Source organism: Bombus pascuorum, chromosome 5 (assembly GCF_905332965.1).
Source record: "Bombus pascuorum chromosome 5, iyBomPasc1.1, whole genome shotgun sequence".
Lineage (NCBI taxonomy): Eukaryota > Metazoa > Arthropoda > Insecta > Hymenoptera > Apidae > Bombus > Bombus pascuorum.
The window spans coordinates 5,508,547-5,531,982 of NC_083492.1; the positions used below are offsets into that span (position 1 = coordinate 5,508,547).

At 27.2% G+C, this 23,436-nt stretch overlaps 6 protein-coding genes and 2 long non-coding RNA genes across 11 annotated transcripts; 5 read left to right on the forward strand and 3 right to left on the reverse strand.

The window, feature by feature from the left end:
- Positions 1–763: 763 nt before the first annotated feature.
- Positions 764–2,824, forward strand: LOC132906789 (NHP2-like protein 1). The gene is made up of 2 exons (XM_060959313.1): positions 764–1,986; positions 2,211–2,824. The coding sequence occupies exons 1-2, from the start codon at positions 1,984–1,986 to the stop codon at positions 2,589–2,591; spliced, it is 384 nt and encodes a 127-aa protein (XP_060815296.1). The 5' UTR covers positions 764–1,983; the 3' UTR covers positions 2,592–2,824.
- Positions 2,825–3,228: 404 nt separating this feature from the next.
- Positions 3,229–6,121, reverse strand: LOC132906780 (chitobiosyldiphosphodolichol beta-mannosyltransferase). 3 transcript variants are annotated; one of them, XM_060959299.1, is made up of 6 exons: positions 5,914–6,121; positions 4,438–4,780; positions 4,121–4,368; positions 3,856–4,029; positions 3,664–3,778; positions 3,229–3,516 (listed from the first exon to the last, which is right to left on the reverse strand). In XM_060959299.1, the coding sequence occupies exons 1-6, from the start codon at positions 5,927–5,929 to the stop codon at positions 3,303–3,305; spliced, it is 1,110 nt and encodes a 369-aa protein (XP_060815282.1). In that variant the 5' UTR covers positions 5,930–6,121; the 3' UTR covers positions 3,229–3,302. The 3 variants fall into 3 exon arrangements, with proteins under 3 accessions (XP_060815282.1, XP_060815281.1, XP_060815284.1); XM_060959298.1 differs by lacking the exon at positions 5,914–6,121 and adding an exon at positions 4,944–5,241; XM_060959301.1 differs by lacking the exon at positions 5,914–6,121 and adding an exon at positions 4,921–4,939.
- On the forward strand, positions 5,101–5,822 carry LOC132906793 (uncharacterized). Its single transcript, XR_009658040.1, has 2 exons — positions 5,101–5,228; positions 5,775–5,822. It is a non-coding gene; the product is annotated as an uncharacterized LOC132906793 (long non-coding RNA).
- A 228-nt stretch (positions 6,122–6,349) lies between the features above and the next one.
- Positions 6,350–7,983, reverse strand: LOC132906792 (uncharacterized). Its single transcript, XR_009658039.1, has 2 exons — positions 7,857–7,983; positions 6,350–7,342 (listed from the first exon to the last, which is right to left on the reverse strand). It is a non-coding gene; the product is annotated as an uncharacterized LOC132906792 (long non-coding RNA).
- Positions 7,984–8,357: 374 nt separating this feature from the next.
- On the forward strand, positions 8,358–13,555 carry LOC132906777 (ATPase family AAA domain-containing protein 5). 2 transcript variants are annotated; one of them, XM_060959286.1, is made up of 6 exons: positions 8,358–8,494; positions 9,044–9,955; positions 10,047–10,348; positions 10,581–11,760; positions 11,850–12,267; positions 12,369–13,555. In XM_060959286.1, the coding sequence occupies exons 2-6, from the start codon at positions 9,057–9,059 to the stop codon at positions 13,128–13,130; spliced, it is 3,561 nt and encodes a 1,186-aa protein (XP_060815269.1). In that variant the 5' UTR covers positions 8,358–8,494; positions 9,044–9,056; the 3' UTR covers positions 13,131–13,555. The 2 variants fall into 2 exon arrangements, with proteins under 2 accessions (XP_060815269.1, XP_060815268.1); XM_060959285.1 differs by having other exon boundaries at positions 8,374–8,494; positions 9,034–9,955.
- Positions 13,545–15,590, reverse strand: LOC132906779 (eukaryotic translation initiation factor 3 subunit L). Its single transcript, XM_060959297.1, has 3 exons — positions 15,355–15,590; positions 13,823–15,283; positions 13,545–13,737 (listed from the first exon to the last, which is right to left on the reverse strand). The coding sequence occupies exons 1-3, from the start codon at positions 15,373–15,375 to the stop codon at positions 13,603–13,605; spliced, it is 1,617 nt and encodes a 538-aa protein (XP_060815280.1). The 5' UTR covers positions 15,376–15,590; the 3' UTR covers positions 13,545–13,602.
- Positions 15,591–15,792: 202 nt separating this feature from the next.
- Positions 15,793–18,388, forward strand: LOC132906782 (developmentally-regulated GTP-binding protein 2). The gene is made up of 5 exons (XM_060959305.1): positions 15,793–15,957; positions 16,426–16,733; positions 16,838–17,268; positions 17,436–17,637; positions 17,962–18,388. Exons 1-5 carry the CDS (start codon positions 15,894–15,896, stop codon positions 18,046–18,048), a joined length of 1,092 nt encoding a protein of 363 aa, XP_060815288.1. The 5' UTR covers positions 15,793–15,893; the 3' UTR covers positions 18,049–18,388.
- Positions 18,389–19,026: 638 nt separating this feature from the next.
- On the forward strand, positions 19,027–23,394 carry LOC132906784 (ras-related protein Rab-40C). Its single transcript, XM_060959307.1, has 4 exons — positions 19,027–19,567; positions 20,088–20,281; positions 20,365–20,587; positions 20,657–23,394. The coding sequence occupies exons 1-4, from the start codon at positions 19,408–19,410 to the stop codon at positions 20,962–20,964; spliced, it is 885 nt and encodes a 294-aa protein (XP_060815290.1). The 5' UTR covers positions 19,027–19,407; the 3' UTR covers positions 20,965–23,394.
- The last annotated feature ends 42 nt before the right edge of the window (positions 23,395–23,436 follow it).

Consider the following 23,436-nt stretch of genomic DNA (forward strand, 5'->3'; position numbering starts at 1 on the left):
CTTTCTCACTGAACCCCTCCATTAATTATTAACTAAACAGAATTTTAAAACAAAAATTATATATTATCGTAATACTCGTAAGATTATTGCACACAAAGATGATGGAAGCCAAAAATTTTAAAACAAGAAGTATGTAAAAAAAAGCAACAAAAACATAATATATCTAGCTATAAATTTACTTATGTTTAGAGAAACAATAGAACTATAGAAAAGGGAGACAGCGTGTGCAGAAATTCCACAGAATCTACTATTCTATCAATTTGTGGAACCATCAAGAAAGAAAGCAGTCATTGTACATGTAAGGACGAAGCGTCATGTACCTGCTTAGAAAACGAAAGAAAATTAAAATCGTTAAGCGAAGACTATTCAGATTGTTGCACGAATTGGAAAGAAATTCAGAAATTGACAGATACTTCTGAAACGAAATTAACAGATTCATTCGAGAGACTGCTTAATTGTGTAGAAAATGGTGGAGACACAAACATGTATCTAGATCTATTTGAACCTCATCCTAGAGAAGAGCAACGAATAAAAGGAAAAGATTCGGTACCGTTTGGATACAATATGACTTTAATTCTTCCGCAATGTGTTTGCTTAAAAAGTAAATTTTTAATACTACATAGAACTTTAAGAATCTTATTCTACATAGAACTCCATCATTAGCGGTCATTTTGAAGGCATACGATTTTTATTCGTGTCTTTTTATAAATATTGCTGTTATATATGTATAAAAGCGAAGTTTTTTTTATTCATATTCTGCTACGCTTTATTCAAATTAGAATTCATACATGAAGTTACAAGTTCCAATAAGGTACACGTACAACTACGAAACGTATCATTTTTAAATTACAAAATACCTTATATAGGTTAAATATAGTAATATATTTGTTAATATATACATTGTTTAATATTATAATCTTTAATATTACATATGCACTGCGATATATTTTTTACTATTTCTTAATATTTCGAGTATGGTATATATGACAGATTATCAAGAAACCAAACAAATCGAAAATGAAAGTGAAGATGCTATTCGTGATGAAAAATCTGAAACTATAAATAACTTAATATGTGCGCCTAGTATTATAGACCTTTCGTGGAATATAATGCAATCTGGAATGATTGAGAAAATACCAGAGAAATACACAATCAATATTTTTGAGTAAGATATTACATATTTTATCATGAAATGAAATGTTTGCATATATATATATATATATATGTATATGTATTGTTCTCTACCATGCCTATGTCTGACATTTCCTATGCGCGCGCTTGTGGGCATGTAAATGCAATTTATATATTCTAAATTGCAGAAATGAAAAGAAAGAGCCAATAGATACAGAAGTATGTTCTAATGTCCAAAGAAACATATGTACAGAAGGAAATTCTCAAACAACATACTGTTTGCATAAAGCATTTTTGGAAAAGATAAACAAATCATATTTTTCGATGTAATTGATATGAACAGTTTATGTATAAACATAAAAGATTAATAATATTATTTATAAAATAATATCTTACATTGAGATAATTATTTGGTAATGATAAAGAACTATATTTATAATATATATAATACGTACATGTATATATTAGTATGCATATTATACATAAGACTCACTATATAGTAACGCTTTTACAAAACGGAACAAATGATTTATTTATTCATCTAAAGAAAAAGCGATATGTCTCTTTTATATATTTTGTATATATCTACCGATAAAAATATTATTCATCAAATACGTACCATGAAAACCATTTAACTTTTATGTTTTGATAATATCTCGATACATTTTAAAATGTGACACCCTGTATAAATGAAACCAACTGCGATTGGGCTGCCGCAGTTTAAAGCGATTATTTGAGTTCTATCCTCAGTGAAGCGGTTTTTAAGCAAAAATAATCGCGGAGAGGAGCAAGTAATTTCTAACAAACTATTCTTTTTAAGATATATTTCAAAACATAATTTTATCAGCAAATATGGTAAGTTGTTATTTATAATTCAATACTTACAATTATTTGTTTTCTTTTATCCACGTGCAATTTTATAGGTTAAGTTTCACACGTGATTATTTACCAACTTTCAGTTAATATAAATGAAAATAATTATAATTATTTATATTTATTTATATATCGATATTAAGTCAAAATATATATTTTTTCAAAAGAATATTGCTCTTTCCTAATTATTTAAATATCTTTTATAGGGAGATGAAGTTAACCCCAAAGCGTATCCTTTAGCAGACGCTACTTTGACTTCTAAAATTTTGAATTTAGTGCAACAAGCCATGAATTATAAACAATTAAGGAAAGGGGCTAATGAAGCAACGAAAACATTAAATCGCGGCTTATCAGAATTTATCGTAATGGCTGCAGATGCAGAACCTCTAGAAATTTTGCTGCATTTGCCATTATTGTGCGAAGACAAAAATGTACCATATGTATTTGTTAGAAGCAAACAAGCTCTAGGTCGTGCTTGTGGTGTATCTAGGCCTGTTGTTGCTTGCTCTGTGACAGTTAATGAAGGATCACAATTAAAACCACAGATTCAAGCTATACAACAAGAGATTGAGCGTCTCTTAGTTTAAATACTTTGTACCTGATTCAGAATCATTCTTTTTAAATTTAAATGTAATCAAACTATCATTTCTATTTTTTACACAGAATTTTGAATAATTTCAAAAGATCGAGCCTTATATATCTTTCATGCAGTGAAATTTATGTATAAGTTATCTTTATGACTGAAAAAATGTTAATTAAAAAGTATTGATATTTTGTCTGTATCACAATCCAAAATAAATGTTTTTTATCATATATAAAATTCATGATCTTGTATGACTTTGATAGTTACTTTCATATTGTATAAAAGAGTAAACATTTCACTTAAAAAATTAAAAAATCATTTCTTTTTTATAAATATTGTAAGCATAAAATATTGATGTATTGTATTTTTTTTCATTATTTTGATATATTTGTCATTTATGAGAAAAGCGCTATCAATAATAAAGTAACCACATTGTATACTTATCTGCATTCACGAATTAATAACACTTAAAACCAAATATATTTGTTAAAATTATATCTTGTTCTTACCAAAATGATTAGACCAATAGGATTTATCTTTTAAATTAACTACTTTAGACAATTAAAAAAAGATGATGACAAATGTTTCCAATTAAGTAAGTAATGAGAAAAATATAAAGGTTAGAAAAAATAAAACATATATAAATGAACGAAATATATATTATAAAAGCTATAATAAAAAAAAATATATGCATTAACGAAGTTACAGTCATAAATTATTGATTAAAATAAGGTAAGGCAATAGAAGACCAGTTACCATGCCACCGATTTTTTTGAAATTTATGTAACTCCTCTCGAAATTTTGTATCCAATTGGTGTTGAATATCGTTATTAGGAAAATCTTCAAACCATGATTTCAGTTGTTCTGCTAGTTCTTTGTCATTCGAAAAAATCATACCATTTTCCTTGTGTTTAACAAGTTCTGATAAACTAAAAGACAAATCTACTATACAAAAAATCTAAATATAAAATTTAAACATTTATAGATTCAAAACTTTTCGAAGTATAATACATGAACTTTAATAAGTACAATAAATAAGAAGACCTAATTATAATATATTATAATGTTCTGCTTACCATTTAAAGTTATATGCACAAACTGGAAGCTCACAACCAAACATATCAATAATTTTCATAGGTAAGTCCAATCCACTAGATGATATGTGGAGACAAATGCCTAAATCCGCACTAGCTATAAACATAAATTATGCTCCTTATATATAAAAATATATTAGGATAAATAGAAAATTTTATATTAGATTTTAGTACCTAACATTTTAGGATAGTCTTCACTTTCAAGCCATGGTGTCATGACTGTGACATGTTTCCAATTCTTTAGTTTTATAATAGCCGTATAAAATTCTTTCAAAGGACCTTTACCAGTTATCATACAAATTAAATCTGGTAGTTTACAAGTATCTTGTTCAAATGCATTTTCATATTCTGCGAAATAAAAAATTTTAAATATATCAATAAATAATTTAATAGTAAATGTATATAACATATACATAATATACATAATAATATAACATACCCTGTAATGCATTTAACAATATTGAAAAATCTTCATCTTCTGTCCAACTTGTACTTGATATAATAAAACCAGGCCTTTTAGAGTATAATTGCGCTTCATTTTCTATATATTTCGTAAATACAGTTGAGTTCTCTTCAGAACCTTTTAATACATTATATTTTTCACTTAATTTTAATAAAAATGTATGTTTTTCTGTTAATGATATAGGCTGAAATTCATTTGATGGTCGATCATATAATACCTCAGCTCTAAAGAAGAAAAAGATACTGAATTATAAATTCCAAAGTAAGAATTATTTTATATATGAAAATACTAACTTGATGCCCCATTTCAATTGTAAATCTTCCTTCATTGCTTGAGACACACAAAAATTATAATGTGCCTTAGAACCAAAATGTGTTTCAATTGTTTTTGCAAATTTTACAAGTAAGTGGTCATCTTTTAGTGTTAATGCCATAAGAGTATGTGCATAATTATGCCAATCAATAATAAATTTTGTATCAACAACTATGGAATAAAACCAACAAACTAGAATCGTTGGTATTGCAGGTGGATTTTGTATTAATATATAATTTGATATATGTTTAGAGAGTAATATCCATATAAGGTTAGATGTTTGCCATATCGTTTTTATTACATAATAAGGTAAACGAGACAATCCTGAAATATTAGAAAAAGCTTTTTTATTCTACAAATATATATTTATATACAGTTATTACTTCAAACAAATTGTAAAAAAGAAGTAATAAAAGTGTTTATTTTAAATAAAATTAATCAACATAAATTATAAAAGTATTTACTCATTACACAAGTACATACGTACTATCTTCTATATTTGGGGGAGGATGAAGGTAATAAATATGTATAGAAGAATTCTCTCTTATTTCTTTTAAAGGTAATGAACCAGGATAACCTATAAAATCTACTGTGTAACCTTCTTTTGCAAATGACATCGCATGGTATTGCATTCTAGGACTCCTACCCAAATCTCCAAGAACAATAATACAGACATTTTTATGTTCTTTATATAGATTTAAACATAATTGTCTAATTAAAAACAAAATTGGAAAAATCGCAAATAGTAAATAAACGCTCCACATTTTAACACGTTCGTCGCCACTTCACCCATATCTATGTGACGGGTATACTTCTGTGGGGACCCCGTCACCAAGTATATATTATATAAAGGATATACAATATAAAAATATTAAAAACATATTATACCATACTTTTTATTAATTTATATTCTGGATAAAATATTACATTATACTATATCGCATGATAATTGTTAAAACATTCCAAACACACTTGGGGTGATTTTGGGCACTTCGAACAATAGTTGTAGACTTCATCATCACTACTCTCCTCACTTTCAAATATATTTTCACGCTGTTTACTGAACATTTTGAGGATCAAAATATCACTGATATATGTCTCACAAGTATGTTTCTCTGAAATCCTTCGGAATACTCTAGCTGAAAAGCTTATCGTTTTCTCCATTTCAGAACTAAATAGTCTTTTCTTTACAATGAATCGAAGGCGACAAACAATGAATTCCCGCTTGTCGCTCCATTTACGTTCTGCGTACCGGCGGTTCGATTTGGGTCCCGCAGGAAACTTAGCCGAATCATGCTGAGCGACGAACGTGTTAAAGTAAAACCTTGGTTAAAAGTATGATCACCTTACACTTCGTTCACGGAAATGAGTTAGTAAAAGTAGAGAGAAAATTGACTATAGGCAATATGTAAGGACATGAAGATGTAACGACTAATTTGTGTAACCACGTAACTAACCACGCTTTTTATCCATCTTACTTTCATTACTGGCTAAATTTATTAATTTTATGAATTTTGATTGTCTTAAAATTTAGTGGATTATATCAAAATGAACATTTCATATTATACTAAGAACAGACGACAATTCTCATTTCGTATCCAGCGAAAGAATGACGAAAAAGCAAGAGAAAGATTAAATGAAAGTGAAAGATGAAATGAAAATACAAAATCTTTCAACGAAAATTTAAAAAATAGCCACTTAGAACTCCCTACCAAAAAAATTATTTTTAAAAATATAGAAAATTATGCCAATATTAGTAGCAAAAATTTTATTTCAGAAGAAAATCGCAAAATTTATGAAAATTTAATATATCTATAAATTTTTTACACGAAGATGCGATAACCTGGAAGAACGATAAGACATATAAAGAAGAGCTAGAAATAGTACAAAATGTCAGAATATAATAATTTATTAACAAACAATGAAGAAAATAACCAATACATTTATAAATATCAGATATACCTTATATGTATGGTATCTCTATACCAATAGACCATCTTATAAAGGAAAACCATCCAAAACCTTTAAGCGAGACACTTGTACCTATTCAAGTGTAAATTTCTACCTTCGAGGAAATCCCAATTGCTTTTTGCCCTTCCTCATAACTCTTGAGACTTGCGTCCTTCTTTTTTAGTGTCTTCTCGGGCGCAGCACTTTCCCTCAGCTTTAACGGAAGCCTCTCCTTTGGATGCTTCTAAAATCGAAGGAAAATGGATGCTTCTAAAATCGAATCTAAAATTGAAGGAATTGGTTCTTCAGAAAATGAGAGATACAGAGCACCATTGTTTCATAAGCCGGCTCAATTTGTACATCACAGTTTGTCCGCAGTTCAATTGCTAGTCATTCCATTGAATTCTCATTGTCACAAAATCTTAACGGCACTTTTGTATAGTCCAGCATTGGCTTATTAATAAATAATTCATTTCCTCCTTCTTTTACTTCTCCTTCACCTGCCTCTTGCTATTGTTGGTAATGGCAGTGATGCTGTCGATGTCGTTCTTTTTTTTCTTATTTTTCTTCTTTTCTCACCAGATGTTTTCCGATTATGAGCTATCTTTCTTGTACATCTTGTTTTTCTTCTTCATTTTCTAATAAACTTTTGGTGGTCGAGTGCGGCATTATTCATCAAAACATCTTTTTTCTATTTGTAGTCTATTTTTTGTAGGATTTGCTTTGTATATTTCGGGTGAAAAATGATCGTCATAGACATATTTTCAAATTTTATACTTTCGCCTTTCCTTGCCTCAGTAGTAAATACCAGGTCATAAATCTTATCATCGCACGGTGGAACTGATATATATAGATTGACTACGAACGCATGCTGCTGACAATTGTCAATGTGGCTTAGGTTTTTATCCACACTGTCTCTGGATTTGAATTTTGTATCTAAAATACACTAAAAACTGTTATATTTTAAATGTTATGTCACACGTGTGGTGTGACATATGATATGTTATAGTCTCTATTCATCGAGTACTATTAAAAGATGGAAAACAAGTTATAAGATTGGCGCCCGGAAACGAAGTTCAGTTAAAAAATTAAAGCATCAAACAAAATAAAATGAAACTGTCATACATATGCTTAGCACTCCAATTGTTCGACTAAAGTATGTCGACTGAAGTTTAAGTTTTCACGATTCAGTAATGTTTGGTAATTTAAGAAGCATCATAAGAGATAAGAAATTCGATATTTGTTTCTAGCATTTACAATAACCTAATCACCGGTAGCTGCACGACTTCGGCTCACTTGATTCCTTTGAAACTGACGAATTTATAACATTTTACAACAGTAAATGATCTCATATGCAAGGTCATTAATTTTATCTCAATAAATGCTATTGTACGTACTAAGGAAAAAAAAAGAGGTACCAATGAAAAAATATTCATGCCAATACAATTACCAAGGGTTAACATTAAATCTAAATGGTGTATATATTAAAATCATTCCACTGATCCATTATCATTTGAAAGAGAATATTCTCTTTTTTCTCTAAAAGAAATATAGTAAACAATTAATTTTTCTTTTTTAGGTAACTTACAATTAGTTTAATTATTTTCTGATTTTGTTATTTTCATACTGGTTTGTCTTGGATAGGAAAGTAGACATGAATTTTTCCGTAGCTTCTTTTTGTAGCCCGGAAATCAATAGGTTCTTGTCTATGCTAGCGTATAATCAAACGTGGTAGATCCCTAATTCTATAGGATCTTGTATATGCTAGCATATGTTACCTTCAGCACTTAGCTACATGATGCAGCATTAGTCTGGAAGTTACCAGAACCATAAACGTGCGCACTCTCATTTCTTCTTTGGTAAAGATAAACAAAGTGTTATTACTGCCGGCTAGTAACACTCGAGTTTCACTAGTAGGCAACCAATAGCTGCAGCAACAGTAATTCCATTTTGTTTATGTTTATTCTTTCATCTCGTTGGATAGATAATAGGAATTGAATTCTTAGGTTCATGATTAATACAACAATCTGAAAGCAAACAAATTTTATACAAAATTAGAAATTCATGATTTATAATAAAATTTAAAAGGTGAACCTATATTATAAATAACTTTCATATATGCTTACATACTTACCAGTGAACAATAATTATATAATTTTTTTTCTACTTAAATACTTGTAAAATCGTAATATAAAAATGTTACTTTTTTGATAATTTAATATAAATATTTTCTAAGAATTAAATAAATAATTTCTAAAATTTTACATTAATATTTTATAGCTCTTTTTTGTATCTCATAAAATTACTTTTATGACTAAGATCATTGATCACTGATAAGAACCAAATAAATATCTTCTATATAAGATAAAATAAAGTACATATATTTATGTGATATTGTTTCATCGCTTTATTTTATTAAAAATTAAGATATACTTACAAAAATTCGCCTATGAAAAGTAGAAATAACCTAACTAAGGAATTTAATTTGTAATATTGCCAACAGAGTTCTAAAGCAAATGAGGGCAATATTATAATCAAATCCATATCTGTAGTGTACACATTACACATGTGTCGTGGCGCCAAAATCTTATACTATTACTTTTACCGTAATTTTCATATTTTCGAAGATTTTCTCAGGTAGTAATGAAGGATGAGGAATATTACACAGTATTTTGAGGACAATGTACAGTCTAATAATGACATATCGTTACATTCTGATAATGATACGAAAAAAGAAACGAAGTATAGAAAGGATTCTAAAGGAAAACGTAATCGTGTTAAAATTAAAATATCTCGAACGAATTCTAATGGAAGAATATGTGATATTATGGACAATAGCAGTGATATGATTGATAAAACGCCTAGTCCATTTGCTAAGATAAATAACGAAGATAAAGATTCATATGAAACACCAAAAAAATCTTTTCCAAAAAGTGTTCGAAAGCCCTCCAAACTAAACAAATCAACAGATCAAGCTTCAAGTTATCTAAATTTAGGAACAAATGATTTTGATATAAAAAATAGAGAACAAAGTAAAGAAGGTAATGTTAAAACTCGATCGAGCAGTAATAAAAAGTATAGAAAAGAATTGAGTAATAAGACAAATATTAGTGAAGATATAAGCATGGATAGTACACTTAAAAGTAGAGAAGTTATTGATGATATAGAGGTAGTAACTATTGATTCTAATAATGAGATTGAGAATAGTAGGGAAGAATCAAATGCTTTTCAAATTCTAATGAATCGTAATAAGGTACTTCAATATGTCTCACCAATAAAAGTTCTTCCTCAAAATGAAGAAGTAAATAGCAGAAAATCAGAAGAGTATAGAGAGAAACTAAAACGTTCTAAAGAAAAACTAATAGCGTTAGCTGATAAGAAAGGATATTCTAAAAGAAAACTTGCAGAGATGGAAGAAGGTGAAAAAATAGAACAAATAATACAAAATCGTATAAAGCTGCTTAAAGGTGAAGAGAGAAAGGATAGTAATACGAGTACAACTATTTTAAATCATAAGCAATCAGGTGGTAGTTTATTAAATTATTTCAGGTAAGTAATTAGTAGTTCCTCATTTTTCTCTTGAACTATGAATTTTTTTTATTTTCAATATTCCTTTTTATGTTTATTTTATACAATATAGCAAAATTCCAATGGATTTAGTACATACAAATGTGTCCACTATTGTAGTAAAAGCTGATGTACATATGACAGAAAACAATGCTAGATGTGAATTATATAAGTCAGATATAAGTAGTACAATACAATCAAATAAGAAAACTAATAAATTAGAATTATCTCAAATGGATGACATTAGAATCATAGAATCTGAAAACATTAATATCTTGAATAATAAAAAAAAGCAACAAAATGAACAGAATCACAAACATAGATGGTCGTTGCGAATCAAACTTCAAACTTATGAAAATGAAAATGCTCCAGCAGGTATTTAAAACCTAAATATTACTTCTAATTCATTATATAAAAGATCTGAAGAGAGAGAGAGAGAGAAATACATATGATGTAAAAAAATGTATGGGAGTCTCCCAAAATCTAATATTTTGGTTGATGGCAGTGAGCTTTTACACTTTGATCGCTGACTTTTTATTTTAATATTTTATTATACATACATTTTATTGTATAGCTTTTTAAAATAAATTATTTACTTTTTAAATAGGTGATACCAGTGATGAAGAATTATTCTCACCACGAAGTAAGGTTAAATTAGATATGAAAAATTATAAAAAATGTGGATCAACTAGAAATCTAGATTCAGAAAACTTATCAACAAAAAATAGGAATGTAAAAGGAATATCAAAGCCAGCAAATGAATATACAAAATTAAAGCTAGAGAAACGTGAACATTCGGAAAGCTCAAAAAATAACAGTAAATGTTTAAATAACAAATCTGAGAATAAACAGAAATTTATTAAATGTGATAAACATGATTCAACTTTGATAAAAAATAGTAACGTAAAGAACTATAGTAATACTAATTTAGAATATACTACAGAAAATAAACAAAGTGAAGAGGATTGTATGATTATCAAAGACAACAGTTTAAAGAGAAAAACATTTGATAAATTAGCTCCTTTATTTACCAAACGGAAAAGGCCAAATCCAGAAATAATTGCAGCACGACGATTGTTTTTACAGCCAGATATGACAGATAATAATAGTAAAAATAAAAATCGGAAAGTAAATGTTCGTAGTATACTACCATTTCCACTTATTAGTCATGTTACACAGTTAAATAATTTATCTTGGCATGAAACTAACATTTTTAATATCCCAAAAGAAATCTGTAACAATTATGTTCCAATTATAGATATCAACGATTTTAAATCTTTAATAGATTTTTCCAAGAAAAAATTGAGAGCTTTAGAAAAAATTAACAAACCGAAAATTCAAGAGGTATTAACAGATATAGAAAAGCATTGTTCAAATGTAAAAGACATGTGGGATGTTATTTCACTTATTGTTAAGGAACAACCTAATAAAATAGTATCTCCTAAAACAAAAACTAAAAAAAATAAACAATCGGGAAAAAAAGAAGTAATAGAATACAAAACTAAGGAGGATCAATTTGAATACTGTAGTTGGACTTACAAATACAGACCAAAATGTTCTCAGCAAATAGTTGGGAATGAAGAAGCAGTAGCAAAATTGAGGGAATGGCTGCTTGGGTGGAAACTAATGTTTACCAATGAGGATGTTAGCAGTGGAGATGAATTTTATTCATCTGATAGTTGTCAAACAAGAATTAGTGAAAATAATCAAGTAGCTGTATTACTCGGGCCACATGGCTGCGGTAAGACTGCGAGTGTATATGCACTAGCAGATGAATTTGGTTACACGTAAGTATTGAAAAATAATATTAAATTAACATATAAGATTAAGAACGTTATATAATTTGTATATATATATAATAAAAAATTCTGTTTAGCGTATTAGAGTTAAATGCATCATCTAGAAGAACAGGAAAAAAGCTTTTAAAAGAATTAGAAGAAGCAACTAAATCACATCGAATTAAGAAAGATGAGAAAACATCTGCATTTTGTGACCTAGTTTCAAATGAAATTATGCCAAAGAAAATACCACAAAACTCCCTAATTCTTTTAGAAGATGTTGATATTATATTTGAAGAAGATGAAGGTTTTATTTCTGCTACATATCAATTAGCATCAAATTCAAAGCGTCCAATTGTTATGACGTGTAGAGACGTTTGTTCCCATCTCAATAAAATGGCACCTCAACAAAACAGAATTTATTTTCAAGAGCCTGTTGGTAATAGAGTTTGTGTTTTATTAGAATTAATTTCATTAGCAGAAACTGGTTATAGACTTCCATCTAATTGCATAACAGTAAGTCTGACTTATATGATGTATAAGCAAAATTAATATGCATTATTTTATTAATTTTATGGAAATGAAGTTGTAAATACTAAAATTCTTCTTATTTACAGGAGTTATTGCAAAGCGGTGATTTACGAAAAGCTATATTACAGTTACAATATTTATTGTTATCTGGTCCACCACGAATATTGGAACAGACTATAAATTTTAAAAATTCATTTTGGCAAAATATACGGTATTATATACACAAGCCAGCAATTAAAATAACTAAGAGGGGGAAAAGGAAAAGAGTTGCAAGTAACGAAGTAACAAATGATGACAAAAATACACTAAATAATATAGCAAATAAATTAGATAATATAGCTTTACTATCATCTCTAATTGAAATAGAAGATTGTGCGTTAAATCTGTGGCAAATAAAAGCACAACCCAATTTATCTTTAGTCGAAAATACTGCTCCATATTCAGCTTCTAGTAATATATGTCTAGAAATAGCTGAATGGATAGGTAGTAAAATTATATGTAAAGAGGAATTGAATGACTATAATGGGACACAATATCAAGATAATATTATGTTAAAAAAGCAGTCAAATAAAGGAGTAAATGAAGTGTTGTCACAAACTACATCGTTATTGCTCGACCATCAAATTATAGCTACAGATTACCTCCCATCTGTAAGAACAATATGTAGAGCAGAAGCATTAAGGGCTAACAACAATAATAAAAGAAGAAATCGGTTCTTTCATTATCTTCATAATTTGAAAGCACCATCTACGTTATTTCAACCTAATATTTTAGCAGCAGCATGCAAAATAATGCACGATAAAGTTGACAATAATACACAAAGTGAAAATAATAGTGTTCTCGTATAACGATTAATTTTTTGCATTAAATATGTTATAAACATAGTGCAAATATTATTTTTAAATATATAATACGTCAAAAGAAGCAGTGCATGTTTATATAACGCTAGAAAAATGAGTGTTATTATTTAATTATATTTTACTTTTTAATCCTTTTTTTTTAAAGAAAATAAATTGTAGGTTGTTAGTCATGTCTACTTTTATAATATTAAAAACATACATAAATATTTTATATATTAATAATAAAGCAAAATACTTATGTTATCTTGAAAAATATTCAGCATTATATACCTTTTTTCTAAGAGTAGTAACATTGTATAAGCATAGAATTAATATAAAGTTGTATTATACATAGTGTCTCCAAACTGTCTTAGACTAACAGATTATGTCTTGGATCTTATGATTACACAAATAAAAGATATATTTATTATTAATCAATGTTTTTTATTTTCTTTAGTAAGAATGATATCAATGTTGAGACTTAAATTTTTATATGATGTAACTTGCGATTTAATTCTTCAAATTTTAGAATTTTGCGAATGAAGAAGTCTCCATAACGATGTGCTACTTTCGTGTCCGCAATATGAATCATATCGTGATCTATATAAAAATCCAGCTGTAACAACATGCGTTGTGATTATTTTTTAATGATAGTAAATATAAAACTAAATTAAACAATGTCATATTAAATAACAAATTACCTCTGAGCCAGATTGAAATTTTCCATCTAATCCTGATGCACCTTTTGTCCAAACAATATTCTTCATTTTATGTTTAAAACACAATAGATGAATAGTTAATGCACTGACTTCTTTATCTAAATCCCAGCTCTCATCTGGTCTAGTATTACTACACATAAATGTAGCTAGTTTACTTAATGGCAAAGTAGTATATAATTTTAAATATGAACGAATAGTTGGTAACATTTTTTGTTGAACAACTTCATCCATAAAGACTTGAGTTTGATGCTTAATTGCTTCTCGAACATAATCTTCAGTTGGATTATCAGGGTTTGGTGGTGTAAGAGATAAAAACTTTGGACATGCAAATAGAAAGCATGATTCAAATTCAACTAAATCTCCATATTGCATTTTATACATTTTTTCATGGTAATTTTTGTCACGTAACGCCTGTTGTAATCCGTCATCAATACATTGTGGATGAAGAACAAGACAGATTGCTAATAAATGATACATTTGTTCTGTTTGCTTATTAATTTGATCATTTTGGTAACTTCTTGTTGCAAATAACTGTTTGGTTCTTTGAATATATAATAAAATACCAGAAAATGTTCTGATTGCATCTGCATATCTCCGCATCATCATATAAGCAAAACCAACATAATATGCTGTTGATATTTGACAACCAGGAACATGTGAGTATGCACTCTTTTTATAAAGCTCAACATTTTCTAATACTTTAATGGCTTGATAATAGTCTCCCAAAAGAGAATGTAAACGTAATAATCCTACAAGAGAAAAATATCCAAGCATTTTATATAAAGAGTGTCTTCCAAATACACCAGCAACAGAATCTGGATCTCCGCCACTTGCATATACTTCTAATTGACTTTTGATTTTTGATTTGTCTACTAAATAATGTAAAACATTCAAAACACACAATACATCCCATGTTTTGCTATGTGCATTTAAATTTTCAATTTCTTCAGGTGTTTTATTTGATAAATTAGCACGATATTGAGTAAAAGATTGAAATTGGTAAACAAATTCATCAATAAGCTCCCATAACCATTGATCGGGTAACTCTAATTGAACTGGAGTCTCTGGACGTAAAATATAATTAAAAAGATCACAATAATTATAAAAAGATCCAAGACGTTGTTCTAATGTTGGTCCTTGCATTCGAGCATAGATATGACGATAATAAAGCTCTTTATACAGAGTAAGAAATACTGGATCATTGTCAACTATATGTGCAATTGTTTGAGTATCTGGCCAGGAAGACTTATCAAACAATTGTTCTGAGATTTTCGGGAACGTTGTTTCATAAAGATTTTGAATCTCAAAAATCATTCCTTCATTTATACAATTGCGTAAGAAAACCAGGAAATTTCGTACAACTTCTGGTACTTGACGATAACCCAATCTGTCATACTGGTCACCATGAACATCTGGTGGTCCATAATCGTCATAAGCATCATACTGAAAATAATATAAATATTAATCACTATAATATGATAAAAAATACGAATGTTTACTTAAGTAATATTTACCTCGCTATAATCATCATACATGGTAATTACTTTTAACTAACTTTATATTTTATATAAAACACTTGGTATAACCTATGCGTTAAAGCAACAAGCTAACCAAAAAGATCGGCAAATAGTTCACGAGTTACTAAATGGCATGATCATAAACTAATCCAAACTAAGATATGCCTCTTACAAATTGTATTTGAGGATAAAATTCAACATTTATAGTCTATCCAATGAGACAAGACAATAAACATGAATAAAATTTAATTACTACGGTTGCAACTATTAGGTGCCGTCTAGTGACACTTAAATGACACTAATTAACAGCTAATAATTGCAACCGCAATAATCAAATTTTGTTTACGTTAACTGCCTTATCGCGTTGGACAAATTATAGATGGCGTAATCAAACAGCAATGAATGTTCTTCACTATAATTTATTGTTTATGGTAGATATCTTTAAATATATAAGTATATTGTCACGGACACCACACGTAAAAGTGTGTGTCATTTTTGTAAATGTAAATTTATTGTGTGCTTGTTTGATATCTAAAATGGGTATATTAGAAAAAATATCTGAGATTGAAAAAGAAATTGCTCGAACGCAAAAGAATAAAGGTTCGTACATATCTCAAAATTAAATTGTTTTTTCTAACCTTATGTAGAAATGCTTCTATATATTCATTTATGCATACTCTTGTAACATACGCAAAGAATTACACATAATACAAACATTTGTTATTCCCGATATACATAATTTTGTCCTTTTATTAAAATTAGTATTATTGTTAAAATATTTCAATATTGATAAATCATCTTGAAACTAACTAAATCTTTGCTGTTTTGTATACACTGCTAATTTATTAATAAAATTTATTTTAAGAAATGTTTGTATTTATTGTTGATCATTATTTATAATTTATTATATTTCTATTAAGTTTTTCCATATATATTTTACAGAAAACAATATAAATTTATTATTATCATTATTATCACAATAAATATATATGATAAAAAGATCATATATATATTATAAAAGTTATAGGTTGAATAATAGTTAACTTTATTTACAAAATTTATTTTCAGCTACTGAATATCATTTAGGTTTATTAAAAGCAAAACTTGCAAAGTATAGATCACAACTTTTAGAACCACCAAAGAAATCTGAAAAAGGAGAAGGATTTGATGTATTAAAATCAGGAGATGCAAGAGTAGCTTTAATAGGTTTTCCTTCCGTAGGAAAATCTACTTTGTTAAGTACATTAACACACACAGAATCTGAAGCAGCATCTTATGAATTTACTACTTTAACTTGTATACCTGGTGTAATTGAATATAAAGGAGCTAATATTCAACTTCTTGATCTTCCTGGAATAATTGAAGGTGCTGCACAGGTAATCACAAGATTAAACTTTGTTTAATATATATACTATAATATATAATACTAATATATAATAATAGTTTATAAAAATCTTACATTTGTGAATATTTCATTAAGGGTAAAGGGAGAGGTAGACAAGTAATAGCTGTTGCAAGAACAGCAGACTTAGTTCTTATGATGCTAGATGCTACTAAACAAGATGTACAAAGACAACTCCTAGAAAAAGAATTGGAATCAGTTGGCATACGACTTAATAAGAAAAAACCAAACATATATTTTAAGATAAAAAAGGGAGGTGGATTGGCATTCAACTCCACATGTCCATTAACAAAAGTAGATGAGAAATTAGTGCAAATGATTTTACATGAATATAAAATTTTCAATGCAGAAGTTCTATTTCGTGAAGATTGCAGTGCAGATGAGTTAATCGATGTGATTAATGCTAACAGAGTATATTTACCATGTCTTTATGTACATAACAAAATAGATCAAATATCCATAGAAGAAGTGGATAGAATTGCCAGGCAGCCTAATAGCGTAGTAGTTAGGTACAATTTTTCTATGTATTTTTATGTAATATATATATTCAAAAAATTAATTTTCAAATTTACATATAAAAATATTATAAATTTCATATAAAATATTCATATAAAAATTTTTGTATCTTAAAATTAAATATTACAACATTATAAACACTATTTCATGTCTTTTACAGTTGTAATATGAAATTGAATCTAGATTTCCTTCTTGAAACATTGTGGGAATATTTATCTTTAATAAGAGTTTATACAAAAAAACCTGGACAACCACCTGATTTTGAAGATGGTTTAATATTAAGAAAAGGGGTTACTGTAGAACATGTATGTCATGCAATTCACCGTACACTTGCTCAACAATTTAAATATGCTCTTGTTTGGGTAAGTATCACTTTTAATATATTAGGTTTTTACAATATTAATAGTTAATGTTCTTACAACTATTTGTTGAAGATTTTGATTCAATATTTTCTCAATAAACTATTTATTTCTATACTTTGTACACTATTCATTTGTGTGACATGTTGTGATAAATCTTCTCATAAAACTGATAAAACATATTTTATAATAAATTTCTAAAAAATATGTGAAAGAACGTAATAAAGATAATGAATTATAGATAGTAGTAAATTCTCAAGTAAATGTCTTTAAAAAGAAGAACATCTTTTTAGGTGGATTGATAATATCTTACATATTTTTTTTTAGGGTACAAGTACCAAGTATTCACCACAACGAGTAGGAGTGCAACATGTTATGCACGATGAAGACGTTATTCAAGTAGTTAAAAAATAAAATTTATACAATTATGTGCATAAATTATCTGTGAAAATCTAAATAGCAAAAATAGAACATTGTATAATTTTGTTTATACATTTTATACGCATTTGCTGAAACGAAAAGGAAGAGATTGTTTTTTAAAATTTACTTCAACTTCTGGGTTTGTTCTATTTAGTATAAATATGAAACATTTATACTATATATTTCTTATTAGTTTAAAAACTAAAATTTTTTAAATGCAACTTTTAATAAATATCATTCATATAAAAATAATCCTAAAGCTAATTTTTTATAGTTGTATAATGATCATATATACATACCATTTGTTTATTAAAAATATATTGCGAAAAATAAATTTTTTTTTGTATATTTATTTATATTTACGTAACATATATGTTTACATTCTATTATTTTTTACATACATATGAAGAACGTATCCTTACATAAAAAAAAGATAAATAAATACATAAATTAATCACAAAAGTATTTGATTGTGCCTAAGAAATAAATAAAACATTATTAAATAACTACTACAGTATTTATTTCTTATTTGATTGATAGCAAAATATATAATATACAGAATGACTTAGCTAAATGGGATCACCTAAATATCTTTTGAAATACTGTCCTGAGAAGATTTTTCATTTAATAATAAGTACGACAAATATTCGATATAATTCAGAAGAAGAACAGTAAATTTGAACTTGGAGAGAGATATTTAGGTGATCCCATTTAGTTAGTCTACCTTTTATAACTTGTAACCTCAAAATTAATATCTTACAACTTAATTTATAAATGTACAAAATTTTGTATCCTAAATAATACAAAGAAGTCTTAATCTCTCGGTTGTAAAATATTTATTAGTTACATTAAATATTGCAATATGATTCTTATTACAAAAATGTTGAGAAATTACAAACTTAACTACGAATAGCTACAATCGAGTACTAATCGCTTTACATGAAGATCTACCTTATTTTACCTGGACAAGAATCATTTATTACACAGTTGCCTTAATAGTTGGTCACTCGACGAACATACTTGACCTTCGGCCTTCGATAAACTTGACAGTAGACACCTCAACTAAGCAATTAAACATAGGGTAGACAATACAGTAGAAAATGGATTTCATTCTTGTTTTGTTATGATCTTGTTTGAAATTGTAACAGCCGTCGGTGAAAAATCATCGTAGGGAAACGTTATTGATACGTGAGAGGAACTTCGTGTCTAGTGCAACATGATTTAATTTGTAAAAACGAATCTTTAAAAGAAGTTTATCCGTCCACGGATTCCAAATACAAAAAACGTTAAAGGGGCGATCAGTGCATAGAGGTTTGCCTGCAGTATGCTCAGGGTTTACAATATAGGGATAGTATGGCTGCAGGTGAGGCCAGCACAACAAAGTCTCGTCAAGAAAAACAATACGATTATCTCCTCAAATTTCTGCTGGTCGGTGACAGTGACGTTGGAAAACAAGAAATCTTGAGTGGACTCGAAGATGGTGCTGCCGAATCTCCGTTTTGCAGCGGCAGTGGTATTCTACGATTTTCCTTATCAGTATCTTTTAGCTACTTCTTTTCCCTTTCCCTCTAATTTAAAATAATGCACTTGCATCGTGTTCATTTAACTTTATTTCATTAGAACTACATAATCAATGTCATAAAATATAATAATATTTGTTTAACTGAGCTAAATTTGATATTTAATCATGATAGTTAATTAAAGGAGCATACCAGAAAACTTTCATTTTTAATTATTTCTGACTTGTTGATATTTGTAATAAACATTAATTTGTTACCTATTTGATAAAACTAGTTTAAAGCTTATGACTTGTAATTGAACATGAAAAAATCAATTTAAAGATTCGTGCGAGCAATTTTAAAATAAGATTTTAGAGAATCATACAAAAGCTGAATAAGTACATTATATTCTGTTTATTCATTTTAATTGTCATCCTGTGTTTTTAAAACACTTGTTTTATTCCTAACAATCTGAATTTTTTATTTTCTCTCTTGAACAATTTGAATCTTACATACTTTAAACCTACTTTTTAGCATATAAAACTACTACTATCTTATTGGATGGAAAGAGAGTAAAATTACAATTATGGGACACATCAGGTCAAGGTAGATTTTGTACAATAATTAGATCTTATTCTCGTGGGGCTCAAGGTATATTTTTAGTCTATGACATTACCAATAAATGGTCTTTTGATGGCATTGATAGATGGTTAAAGGAAGTTGAAGAGGTATATCAAAATTATCTTAAATATCAATTTTATATTATAATTATATTATTAAGCAATTATTATAGAGTTAAATTTAATTGTAGCATGCTCCTGGAGTACCGAAAGTACTTGTTGGTAATCGCCTTCACTTAGCTTTTAAAAGACAAGTGGGAGAACGTGATGCTGAAGCATATGCAGCTAAAAATCATATGGCATTTTTTGAAGTTTCACCTCTTTGTGATTTTAATATTCGTGAAAGTTTTTCTGAACTTTCTCGAATGGCTTTACATCGAAATGGAATGGAAAGATTATGGAGATCTAATAAAGGTAATACATTTCAATTTTTGCTATAATAATTTTTTTTAAATCTGTTACGAATACCAATCTGATTTTTAGTTCTCAGTCTTCAAGAACTTGCATGTCGTGCAATAGTTGCAAGAACAACAGTTTATGGTATTGATCAGCTTCCATTGCCTAAATCCATTAAATCTCATTTGAAATCTTACGCAATGACAACTACATCTCAATTACGTTATAATGGAAATAGATCATTGAGCTCTAGTAAAAGTCTAGGTTCTCATCACCGAAAATTACGTTTTGTTGGTGTAGGTCATAATGGACTATCAACTCCAGGTAGTTCACCTGGTAGTATAACAGATTCTCGTACCAGTTGTGTCGGTCGTAATTCTTGCACAATATCTTGAGAATAATTTTATGGTTATAATTGTAAATATATAATATTAATTCTTCCTTCCTGTCTTGATGTAAAGAGTTTTGTTAACATGTGCCATCAAAAATAATAAAACATTGAAATCTTTTTTTTTTAATAGTAATTATAGCATGAAATATTAGCAGTAAAATTTAAAAAAATGAAAAATATTATTTATTTATAATTACAAAATATAAATAGTTATGGCGCTTCTATATTTAATTTTATAATTATTTAATATTACAATTTTTTTGTCATATTTCTTTAGTTGTTTTACAATATTTGAAATAATAGTTTAACAAATTTTGTTAATAATACAAAAATTTCATTATCATTAATAAAAAAATTATGAATTTTATTAAAAGTGTAAAGATACATTAACAAATCAAAAAGTTCTTACTGTCTTTTCTTAAATTTTGATGGACAATGTTTTTTAAAACGAATATATATTAAAGCAGGAAAAGATGAAGCGAAAAGTACAAGTTCACTAAGTCTACAAAGGTTGTGGTGTAGACTAGAAATAATGTAAGTTGAATAGTTTAGAGCAGCTAATTGGATAATAATACATAAGGACAAATCCAAAAATGTATAATAATTTAACAAATTTTTAAAAATATTATTAGTTTCCATGTTACTAGTATTCTTGTTCAGTAATAATACAAGAAAATTTGTTTTACTGTGTCACTTTTGAAATTGTATTTCAATATGTATTTATATATAAAATCAATTCTAAATTTATATTACACATTTAATTTTTTCTTTCTATTATTCTTTTCTAAAAGTTAATTATGCAAAATTGAATAATATTCTTTATAATAATGCAAATATTACACCTTATTTAAATACTTTAATATAATTATATATTATTTTATTTGTACAGTGTAAGTTTATAAAAATTATGTTGTGTATTGTGTAAATATAAAAGGACTCATTCATACCATACTCATATTTTGATAAATTTCACTACAGTAGATTACTATGATTTTTTAATATCAGTGATACAATAACAGCAATTCTAATCTAGCAAGTTCTCTTTTTAACTTTTTGCTCTTAACAATTACTTTAAAAATTCCATGAAATATAATTGTTATTATTAAACCATAGACATCTATCGTATGAAATTTATCAAACTGTGATAACGATTTATACGATAGTTTTTTTAAAGATTACATGATATCAAGAAAACACATAAGATGTATTTATACTGTGTAAAATTCAAATTAAATTATATGTGTATATAAAAACAGCCATTATTAATTAATATATTGTATAATATGATATGATATGATATATATATAAACATAAACGAAGGGGAAGGGGCTCTTGCTTGTCCAGAGAAGTATATTTAACATACATATATTATATGATACTTACAGAGTAATATTTGTGTTATTTTAAAATGAAATATGACATTATTTATTAACCTTTTACCAATTCATCTTTTTCTTGTTAATTTATGTCATCTTTTTAACTGTTAATACGTATATTTTAACAAAAAGAGATACAATATAATGTAAAAAAGATCATTGATTTCATCATTGCTGTATATATATATCACTGCAAAATTTTTCATAAATATTGAAATCGTGGAGAAAGAAAGGGGCCATCTGAATAATTGAAATCAAATAAAGAAGTTAGTTTCTTATTTGTTAAATATTATAAGAAGCTTGTTTATGTTTATATCTAATAAATAATTTTGTTATAAAATACAATGTGATATATATCACATATTTAAACACATTTCCATTTTAGTATTATGTTTTGTAATATTATAAAATGCATTATAAATGCAAAATACAAATTTCTTTCAACCTATTAATGAATGTAGTAGAAGTAATTACTTCTAAAAAAAATATTGATGCACTTATGGTGGTCACAAAATTGATAATTTGATATTTAACTATCTTATATATAAACAAATATTTTAAAATCACATCAAATTGATGTAATATATTAATTTTGTCTCTAATCACAAAGAATTTTGTATTATAATAATCGAATACAATTATACAACAAAAATACGACGATTTAAACAACAAATTATAATTAGAACCCTAAATTTTATATACTTTAGAATTAGATGACATTATATTTTATTATATTTTTTCCACATATGTACAATATAACATAAAAATGATCTATTTTATAAAATTTAGATACTTGAAAATTGAATATACTATATTTAAATGTAAGTAATATATTAGATAGTGTTTTAATTTTAGTTTAATATATAATTATAAAAAATACTTACAATTTTAGTTGATAATAAATAATAAATTGTTTTCTACTAAAAAAATAAGTTAAAAATTGTATTATACGTAATAATTTATTCATAGATATTCTCTGGGTAGTCATTATAAAATCAAATTTTGAATACATATTAATATCAATTTCCATTCAATAAATTTATATGAATGAAATAAAATTGCTTTATTGTTATGATGTATTTAACTATCCTTACACAGAG

Coding starts and splice junctions, on each gene's coding strand:
- LOC132906782 (XM_060959305.1), top strand. CDS start 15,894: ATGGGTATATTAGAAAAAATATCTGAGATTGAAAAAGAAATTGCTCGA. Junction 17,269..17,435: donor CCTAATAGCGTAGTAGTTAG/GTACAATTTTTC, acceptor TGTCTTTTACAG/TTGTAATATGAAATTGAATC. Junction 17,638..17,961: donor TTAAATATGCTCTTGTTTGG/GTAAGTATCACT, acceptor ATTTTTTTTTAG/GGTACAAGTACCAAGTATTC.
- LOC132906780 (XM_060959298.1), bottom strand. CDS start 5,220: ATGTGGAGCGTTTATTTACTATTTGCGATTTTTCCAATTTTGTTTTTA. Junction 4,369..4,437: donor CAATTGAAATGGGGCATCAA/GTTAGTATTTTC, acceptor TTTCTTCTTTAG/AGCTGAGGTATTATATGATC. Junction 4,030..4,120: donor ATTGTTAAATGCATTACAGG/GTATGTTATATT, acceptor TTTATTTCGCAG/AATATGAAAATGCATTTGAA.
- LOC132906779 (XM_060959297.1), bottom strand. CDS start 15,375: ATGTATGATGATTATAGCGAG. Junction 15,284..15,354: donor TGTATGATGATTATAGCGAG/GTAAATATTACT, acceptor TATTATTTTCAG/TATGATGCTTATGACGATTA. Junction 13,738..13,822: donor AATTTCAATCTGGCTCAGAG/GTAATTTGTTAT, acceptor ATGTTGTTACAG/CTGGATTTTTATATAGATCA.
- LOC132906784 (XM_060959307.1), top strand. CDS start 19,408: ATGGCTGCAGGTGAGGCCAGCACAACAAAGTCTCGTCAAGAAAAACAA. Junction 19,568..20,087: donor TCCGTTTTGCAGCGGCAGTG/GTATTCTACGAT, acceptor CCTACTTTTTAG/CATATAAAACTACTACTATC. Junction 20,588..20,656: donor ATTATGGAGATCTAATAAAG/GTAATACATTTC, acceptor TCTGATTTTTAG/TTCTCAGTCTTCAAGAACTT.
- LOC132906777 (XM_060959286.1), top strand. CDS start 9,057: ATGAGGAATATTACACAGTATTTTGAGGACAATGTACAGTCTAATAAT. Junction 9,956..10,046: donor AGTTTATTAAATTATTTCAG/GTAAGTAATTAG, acceptor TATACAATATAG/CAAAATTCCAATGGATTTAG. Junction 10,349..10,580: donor AAATGAAAATGCTCCAGCAG/GTATTTAAAACC, acceptor CTTTTTAAATAG/GTGATACCAGTGATGAAGAA.